This window comes from Branchiostoma lanceolatum, chromosome 13 (genome assembly GCF_035083965.1).
Source record: "Branchiostoma lanceolatum isolate klBraLanc5 chromosome 13, klBraLanc5.hap2, whole genome shotgun sequence".
Taxonomy (NCBI): domain Eukaryota; kingdom Metazoa; phylum Chordata; class Leptocardii; order Amphioxiformes; family Branchiostomatidae; genus Branchiostoma; species Branchiostoma lanceolatum.
In genome coordinates this window covers 19,795,143-19,805,326 of record NC_089734.1, presented here as the reverse complement: position 1 = coordinate 19,805,326, position 10,184 = coordinate 19,795,143, and the positions used below count along the sequence as shown (strand labels likewise).

At 39.9% G+C, this 10,184-nt stretch overlaps 1 protein-coding gene across 1 annotated transcript in view; it reads left to right on the top strand.

The window, feature by feature from the left end:
• The window catches only part of LOC136446693 (transcriptional repressor NF-X1-like), a 125,625-nt gene that overhangs the window by 67,678 nt on the left and 47,763 nt on the right, over positions 1-10,184 (top strand). The window contains exons 5-7 of the mRNA XM_066445163.1: positions 3,970-4,072; positions 4,489-4,560; positions 7,360-7,499. Of these exons, the coding sequence (XP_066301260.1) occupies positions 3,970-4,072; positions 4,489-4,560; positions 7,360-7,499 (315 nt within the window). The remainder of the gene's footprint in view (positions 1-3,969; positions 4,073-4,488; positions 4,561-7,359; positions 7,500-10,184) is intronic.

The window sequence follows — 10,184 nt, the reverse complement described above, 5'->3', positions numbered from 1 at the left end:
TTGGAGAGTACCTCAGGGCAACTATGACCGGTTCTACTTAACACCGCAGCTAGATGTCACTGCTAGAGTATATAAAGATATGGTCCCACACCAAATGTCAAAACAAAATCCACGATAGTTATTTGAATGATATAGGGGTACATGTTAAGGGTATCCTTAGATTTAAAAGTCGGCATGTATTCTAACGCGACTGTTATTTTCAAGACATCTTTCGCGACAGTATTTTTTGGCCATCTAAAGGGGATCAAAATAGTTGCTTGATGATAATCTCCAAATTGTTGTCACAACCACCTGAGACCTGGTCTTGCGACCATTCAGTGGGGGTCCTGTGGTTGTTTCTTCCTTGTCTAAGGAAAAACTGTCTCCTGCGATGGAAGCGGGTAAAATGCTAATAAGCCTAGTAGACAGCAAGCTGTTTCCCACCCAAAATTTCTATCATTTTCTTACTGTCAGAATATGCAATGCATTCAGCAATGGAAACAGCTGAAACTGCTTATTCTGGTGCGATGCCCTGCCACCTGAGTAGTTATTTCTCTGGCATGCCCCTACCCCATGCCAGCAGCTGCCAGGAATATCAGGTTCAATGTCATTTATTGCCTATCTTTTTTTAGGCCTCAATATCTTCCTTTGTTGTCCATGTCATCGGCGTCTCATCTACAGGGCAACAGTGGTTGCAAACAGTTAAAGCTTTGTGCATAACAGGTCACTGTGTGTCACACTCGCACCTCAAAGGAATCCTGGAGTCCGCGGGTGACCTTGATATTTCCTGGCCCTGTGTCTAAAGAGAACCGTCGCTCACAATGACAGTATACCGTCGTTAGTCTAAAGTGGGCCTTAGACAAGTTTGACAGTACATTCATTGCTATTTTGATATCAACAATTAACACTTTAGACGGAATAAGTAGAGAATGTTCATTTTGAAAAAAAAAAAGTTAAATGACATGGCTATTCATCCATTTAGATATTAGAAGTAATGGTTTTTAATGAAGGTGTTGTATCAAATTATAAGTACTGTCACTAATGGAGCTCTTTTAAACAGTAAATGATTTCAATCCTGGTAATTTGTTCAATGTCATCATTTCCACTTAAAAGTAATAAGAGCTGTAGAGAGTACATGCTGAACTTACAATATGTGCTAGCCTTTCAGAAACAACAAGAAGGGAAATGCACATTCCAGTGTGTGTTATAGTATATTATACTGGTGTATATTATATAGGACAAAGCTATCGAATGTTTTGAATTCTATCTGGCACCATAATGAATATGCATGATGACCACAGCACAGGACTAGGGTATACATGCAGCAAAGAAAGGTGACTTAAAGGTCAAACAGCCCACCCACTCTCCTTGTCATAACTCATCAGTCAAGCCTACTGCTAACTGCTTAAACCCTTTTTCTTCAGATTCAGCCTTAGGCCCCACCAGTTAGATTTGTTACACCCTTCTAAACCTCATTCACATAGTAGAAACATACTGGAACATGTTTCCAATGTGTCACTGAAGGAAAGTCATCAGAAACCCAATGGAAACATATCCAACTTCTCCGCCCATAGAAACACAAGGAGCTGCCAGCTAGATACAGGATGCCCCCCTGTGGCATAAGAGTGCTGTTGTTTGTTTTAGTAAGTGCTGCCAGATGAACCTTGTAATTGGGGAGTTGTGGGTTCTGATAAACACTGTCTTTTAGAGATGAGTGGACAAACAAGTCCTATCAGTGCCTGACGGACCTTCTCTAGCTTATACGATTTTTGCACCAGCGCAGATCAGATTGGAGATTAGTTATGTATTGCCCATATTATAGGTTTGGAAGGGTATCCAATTACACAGTGCTTCAAGAAGAAGGTCATTGATGGGTCATTGATAACTACACTCTACTGTCAGTGATGGGAGGACCACATGTTGATCCTCAATAGCTCCTAAAGTTCTGTGAACTTAAGATGGAATCACTCTGGGAGGAGAGCTTAATGACCACCACTGAACTGCTCCACCCTTGGACTCACTTGAGACCCATCAGAGCTCCCAAGCCCATAGTCTGGCCAGGGAGTTCCCTTGTGGGTAGCTGGAGTTGTGTCTGCATTAGTTAATATTCACAAGGACTGAGTCAGACTTGCAATGATAGTACTATGCCACTGTCAAGTATCCATTATAGTTTGTCTTTAGGGGGACATAGATGTTGCACTGGACCTGATGAGGACAGCAGATAGACCATGGTGATTAATAGACAGTCTGATTATCGATTAAGAAAACAGCCCTCCCAGAGGTCATCCCACTGACAGGGAGAGATTGTGTAACTTGGAAACTAAAACTTAGTTAGTTAGGTACAGTACATGTACGACAATGTAATAAGTGGTAAGAAATTCACCGCTGTAAAAAACAACAACTGGTGTTTGTGAGTTTTGGAAGAATACAATGCACTGAACCATCAATCATGGTGTAAACAGCCTATGTGGCTGGAGCTGGTGATCTCAATTACACGGTAAATCTGGCATAACTAATGCAGACACAACTCCAGCTACCCACAAGGGAACTCCCTGGCCAGACTCTGGGCTTGGGAGCTGGGTGACAGCTCTGATGGGTCTCAAGTGAGTCCAAGGGTGGAGCAGTTCAGTCATGGTCATTAAGCTCTCCTCCCAGAGTGAGTCCATCTTAAGCTCACAAGACTCACTTTAGGAATACGGAGGGCCATGGTCCACAATCAGCCTAAGGTTCGCTAGGGATGTATCCCCATGTGGTTTTAATGCACATTCAGTTATTTCGGGAATAATTCCAGAAATAGCCACTCATCTGTTTTATGAAGAGGGCAGTATTCTTCATTTATTTGTAATTATAATGTTTTTAGTGAATCATAAGATAAGATAAGATATTGACCACCTTGCTAGATGCTTAAACCTTGAAGTTGCCAGGTAAGTTCGAATTTGTATATTAAGTACATGTAATAACAGTCACATTGATTAGGAATTTACAATTCTAACTCAGTCTTCTCTGTTCAACCAACTACCCATCATGCCAGCTGTGACGTTATGTGCCAACACACAGTAGATTAGTGTGAAAGTTCATTTGTTTAAACATGTTGTTAACATTGTAATTACTTTTCTTTCACAGTTTTCAAATGACCGATCACCTACATGTAGGTCATCACCTAACCTAATGTAGACGTGTAGTGTCAGCAATAAGCCACTTCACTGTTCAAGTACATTGTGATACATTGGGGTTTAAGGTCAAAGGTTAAGGCTGCTATCTTGTAAGCAATCGGTCTGTGTATTTACAGAAATACACGAAATACACGTCCGAAATACACGAAATACACATGAAGATGGCTGAAATCTACCTAAATACAGTATAATTTGATGAGTTAACATCACAGGTTGCTATATTCCAGCATGAAAAAATGTACCTTGGCGACAAGAAAAAGACAGAAAATATTTCGCGATCCCAGCTCGTGTTATGCGCCAAAATGATCCATTTGAATTGTGTATATGAGAAGTCATGGTTCAGTCACGAGATACCAATCAGGCTGTGAAATGTGTCCCCGTAATGCAGTCAAGTCAGAACACCACCTGAGGCTCACGAAAAAACTTTGACTTGAACTAAAATCAAGATTCACAACGTCGAACTTGAGCTTTCCTCAAATTTTTTTAGGTTTCCGCCAGCGTTCCCGCCAGCCTGTGAGGTGGCTTACTGGTCAGATGATAATAATAACTTTATTGCAAATCCATACTTTAGGGCTAATTGCAAACAAAGAAGAACAATGGTATACAACATGGGTACGATTAACAGAGTAAAAAAATTAAATACACAAACATTGAACAAAATAAAGGTGAAATAACAACAGTTACTATAATTCTAAATTTATTTCTACCCAAGGAATTTGAAAGGGTTTGAGTTCTTGTCTGCGTACAATGGGAGATAAATTGCCCAACGTTAGTCAAAAGTGTAGTGTTTTACCGGGCCTGATGTTGTGTTGAACAGAGAAAGTGTGGGAGCCGGAGTACGTGCGGAATGAGACGCCCCACTCCTGCGGAGATGTCTGTGGGAAGAGGAAGGACCAGGACTGTCCGCATCTCTGTACCATGTAAGATGTTCATCATTCTCTGCTTATTTAAAGATTCAAAACAGTTCAGATTAGCGCCTTGGCATATACAATGTAGTGCATTTTTCTGAACTTTATATTTTCATTATGACTTGTTATGTGACACTGCTGGAGTTTCCAGAGCAGAAATGGTGTTATATGTACATGTACACATGTTTGCAAATTCAAACTTTTCTATGACATCCATATGCATGGTGGTTTGGTCCCGACACTGTATGGAAATTCTGGGAAGTGCATCTCTTTTGTGTGAACATGTGCATGATTGTATTGTGTACATGTACAATCATGTGTATCTGTGACTAATTTGTATAGTTATTTTAGACTTTGCAAGAAGTTTTATCAGAATTTAAAAAATCCAATTGAAAAGCTACAAACTTGTGTTTATTTATTGCTGCCAGGTTGTGCCACCCTGGTCCCTGTCCACCCTGTCCTGTCATGGTCACCAAGTCATGTGACTGTGGAAAAACAAAGTAAGTGCACTTCCTAATTTAGAGCTGTTGGCACACACATTCATTTTTGATGTTACTGCATTTTGCAGTAATTTCAGCTTCCATGCTTCCACATGACCTATATTTTTTACATACAATAAGTATTTTTTAACAATAAAGAACAAAAGTTATCCTTGCTTTACTTCATGTCCCTTATATATGTACATGTCATATAGAATCAATGGTTGTGTGGAACACATACAAGTTATGAGGGAAATCATAGCACATGGCAGGAAGAACCGTCATACAGTGCACATCACGACTGGCTTGGCCTCGCGGATGCCTTCGGACCAAATGGAGAGGAACGGATTCCCACCAATCATTATTTCGTACATTAAGAACTTGTACTCTCCCCTGAATGGGAAAGTGAAAGGCCCAGGCTGGGAAACCGACCCCCTTTCACCCATCATCTCCCTAACGGTGTTCCAGCCTATCCTTCAACATCTGAGGGGGGTGGAACAACAACATGGCTACAGTAGTCTAAATGGCAAGCATTATGTCACACTGCCATTCGCAGACGGCTTTTGCCTCATATCCACCCACAAGAGACAGCACCAGAAACTCATTAATGAAATATCAACCAACACAAAATCAATGAACTTATCCCTGAAACCGCGAAAGTGCAAGTCCATGTCCATTGTGAGCGGCAAGCCATCGGACATTAGCTTCATGATCGAGGGTGATCCTGCCAAAACAACTAAGATGCACCGGAGAAGTTCCTAGGTGGCTACATAACCTTCCTGAGCAAGACAAGAGAGACATACGACATTCTTGCCAAGACAATAGACTGAAACAACTATTGAAAATATAAACAAATCAGCCATAAGAAATGAATATAAACTGAGAGCATACATGGAGTACGCTTTCCCATCGTGGAGGTACATGCTGATGGTACATGACCTAACAGACACCCAGTTACAAAAAATTGATGCCATCCACACAAAGGCGATCAAGACATGGCTTAAAATGCAACCTAGTGCCACAAACATTATCCTGTACAACACAAGGGGTCTCAACTACAGAACCACCTCAGACCTTTACCTAGAGGCCCACACCCTGGCCTACCTCTGTGAAAAAGAAACAGTCTGAAAATGTTTGGACGCTGTCTAAAAGCGTCTGTCCTGTCAGAAACGGCGGCGGACTCGTCACGCGCGTTCAGGCCGTCCTGCCCGTTTGTTAGTTGGACGCAGGGGTGGCTGAAATGACCTCCCCTGGCCACTGGAAATTTCACACACTTTTGGAGGATGGACCTTACTTCTACAAGCAGCTGTATCTTTCTACGACGTTGTACTGAGATTGGGTTTAGTCCAGCGAATTTATACAAAACAAGACGTTGAAAGTTGGAAGAATGTACTAAAGTTACCAAAAAATTGTAACAGCATAAATAAATAAATAAGTAAATAAAATAAAAAACCCAAGTTGCACTAGATCTCTCTCAAACTCACTGTTTTTCAAAGTCACAGATTTATGTAACCTGGTGGATTAATGTTAATGGAGGTTATACAAACAAACAAAACAAACAAACAAACAAACAAACCTTAAACTTTTATGTACAGAAATGTTTTGGGTTAAACACAGGAAACACAACCTTTTCCCAGACAGTGAAAATGTGAAGAGGTTAGAAAGGGAGTCTTGTCCATTTTGCTAAATGTTTGATGGTATGACAGAAGGGGCATGACAGCTGTTTCTTTGAAATATGTAGTACTTGTGCCAAAAGCCATTGTAGAAAATTAATTTATTTCCCACCAGAAAGAACCATGCATGGCTTCCTTGTTGTTTCTCATGATCACGTCTTGGCACAATTGTATACATTGAGAAAGATATTTAATCAGCAAGGTATTTGAATGCCATTGAGTATTTTATGTACCAAACTTGATCCAAGATGAAATGCTAAACATTCAGCACAAGGTCCCAAGTTCAAAAATAAGATTTAAATGAAGTTCAAATTTAGCTAAAGGCTGTGATGTTACTTTGAATTGAGTCACGTTTGACAACTAAATATACATATTGAACGTGAACTTGATATGCACATAAAGTGTGGAATTCTGAAAGTCAGCCTGACATGCACTGGTATACTCCACAAGCATGTAGTCCTCAGACTCAGACTGTTTGTTCTTCCTCATGGTCTATAGACCATATGTGCAGGAGTGAACTCACCATTTTATAAGGCATGTCGACAATATAAACATGTGTGTTGTTTTAAGTGAATGAACACATGTGCAGACTCTGTGGAGGCAGGCCAATTGAATAAACACCGAATCCATTTCCTTGGTTTTCTGTCAGTTTTAAGGAAAATTGTAGCAAAAGGAAACTATAATAAAGCCAGAGTAATCCCGGAGCATTCTGAGCTTGATTTTCACTCTATGAAAGCCAATCTCTGTTGTTATCATGTTGATCTTTCAGATGTGTTTTATTGTTCTTTCATCCAAGAACCAACATGTCAAATTGACGTGGCCTTGTGAAAATCAGCAGTCAGATCTAGTGGAGCCTAGTCAGCATGGAACATTGACTTGAGATGCCATTGTTAACTGTTATGCTAGTTCTGTAGATAAATATCATGCTACTTTGTGTGGCAGTCAAGTTCATTGATATGAACAGAGGCATAGCACAATATTTTTCTGGAATAAATATGATTTATAATGGATTAATGACATTAAGAATGGTATTTTCCATCAGCTCTTCTATCAATTGTAATGTGTAATTCAGTGTTTTACATGTATGTTAATTGTATATATTGCTAAAAATTATTACTTTCTCAACTTGTTTAAAATCTGATTACAGGCAGTCTGTTCGCTGTGGGCAAGTGACAACGATCAAGTGTGGCAGCCCGTGCGGAAAGAAGCTGAACTGCAGCGCCCACACGTGTGAGGGTATCTGCCATCCTGGCGACTGTCAGCCATGTGCTGTTGAAGTTACTCAAGGTAGGAATATGTAAAAAAGAAAGATTGCCATAACACTAAGTTTGATAACGTTATATGGTTTACTGTCTTTTATGGATCCTACAAGGTATAAAGATTTCATCAGCAATTCATGGTAAAGCAAAGTCCACCCTCAGAATACTTAGGCCACACCAGTGTGGGTTCTTGACATTTGAATTCAGAAAACAAATGCTCAGCTGGAATTCTGAGTTTGAGGGGAAAGTTATCACACACAGTCTTCTTCTTTTTCTGAGTTCCCCAGCTGCTATACTACTGAGGACCATACCAGTTCCGAACACTGACAGTTTCAGACGGTAGAGAGTCGGATTCATGTTTCCTCATTTTTATCTTGTCCTCTTGTTGAATTTTAGAAATGAATTTTGCTGTGGCTTTAAACTGTAATGCCAGGAAATTCAGATCAGTTATCCTGCATGTGAGTGTGCCAAATATTGTTTTGAGCCAGGTTGCCTGGTGTGAGTAGAAAGCTAGGTTGCCCATCGGAATTTCAGGTTACGTCATCAGCAGAACAATTCACTGATTTGCTGAAATTAAGTTCATAGTATTACTGACAATGTATTAGCCTTTTACAATATTAGTTAAAAGCGTTTTTGTTTCAAAATGAAATTGAATGATATACATGTAAATAAAACGCCACAAGCCACAACAAACAAACAATTCACGTGTAACAGGCCTATTTTTTAAGTATATTTTTTCAACACCCAGTTATTTTTTTTTAATTTTTTTTAATTTTTTTTCTGCTGTAGCAAGAGTTCCCACCTCACTCACTGCAATAAGACTTGTACCTGTACACTACTACATGTAGTACATTGTATTCTCATCCCTCACATAAAAGTACCTACATGTACCTAGCATATTTTCAAAATCTATAAAAGTACCCCCCGCAATAAGATTACCAATTGGAAAACTGACAGGTGAATTATTAAGAATATATGTGAAATAATCACTACATTGATTAATAATTATTATAGTCTATGTCATTGTCCAGTTGCCATCTCACTGTCCAAGGAGGTTATAACCTCCTTGCACTATCACAACATTTTTAATAAATTTGTTTATTCTATAATCATTGTTACAACAAAAAACTATTTTAAATCCCAGCTTATAGTACTGTGGCTTATTCATCAATAAGTCTTGTGCAATTTTTAATGTTGCCACACAAAAAAACAGCGCTAGCAACACTTCGCACATTGAAATACAATAGCGACTCAAACGCTGCCCTCTACCAGTATTTGCTGATACTGCAGATATGCGTCATAGCTCTGACTCACGCATTCTCGCGATATCTATCGATAGTTGATGAATCCAACATGGCGGCTGCTTATTTACGTTTTTCAACTGAGAGTCACGCTCTCTTTCTGACGGATTTTTGTGTTTCAGGCATGCTAATTCAACAAGTTGACTATGGATGCAAACGAGTGAACTTTTATCCATACCAACTTGTTTGGTTGGGGTCGATTTCTGTGTTTTGATTTAAATTTTACAGAGTGAGAGCATGTGACTGTGAGTGTGAGCTTCCTTGGTCCAAATTACATGTATTTCTACTTCGTGTGAGTGATTACCACAATATCAAGTTCTCAGGACCAAAATTTAGGTAGCGCATTGCACAACTTGGGTTTATAAATATATTTGTTCTGCGCAACTAGGCAACCAGATATTTTGCACGTTGGCTACATTTGTATCTGTTTGTTATTTCAAAATCAAATCAGTGCAGTACATCTTTTGGACCATGCAAATTAACTGGCAAATGTGACTACTAGTAGAACTACAATATTAATAGAAGTGTGCATAGAAAAGAATCTCTGAGTGTGCATCATGTTTTGTGGACATTGACCCTAATCATGATCAAGGAGGTTATATTACCTCCTTGCCCTAATCAGGGCCCCTTTCTACTGGACAGAGGCCGTTAAGGGGCCATTGATGACAGCAAAACATGCCTTGAAGTGTTGGCTTGTGAAGTACAGAGTGACTTTGCTACGCTATCAGCAGCCTTTTGAAAAACACAGGCGCCATTTTGAATCGCCGCTCTGTCAACCCAATTCTGAAAATGCTCACATCCCAATACTCAGCAGACAGATCAGATTCTCAACACCAGGTCCAACAGGTCCAACAGCCCCCACGTGGGGTGTACTTGTGCGTGGAGCCATTTTGTACAAAACAGAGTTTTTGCAGTCTTTGGCATGCCAAACAATGGATGAAATGTCTAATAGAATGTCATAACGGTGTAGAGGAACAGTAGAACACACTTGCAGCTGGTTGATGTGTTTTAGGGAGAATTGTTTAGATCGCTGCAATCTGACAGTTTACCGGCATGCCGACTGTGACCTTTCTTGCCAATGATAACCGATAACCGAGGGAGCTGTTGTCATAAATATGTATAACAGAATCATTGATAAACAGCCTTGCTGTATTTTTGTGACAGACTAATGTGGGTAAGGGGAAAACCATTAGGTACCCGTACCAGTATACCTGTATAGGTTTACCGGTATACCCCATTTGGGGCCCTAACAAGCCAGGAAACACGCTATCACGGCCGCCATATGGGGCATCCAGAACGGCTGTATTTTACGGTCTCCACATTTATATAAGACACAAACAGTTGACTATACTCGGTCAGAAAATAGCTGAACAATCATATTGTACTATCTTTTGATTTCTATGAAGGACGGA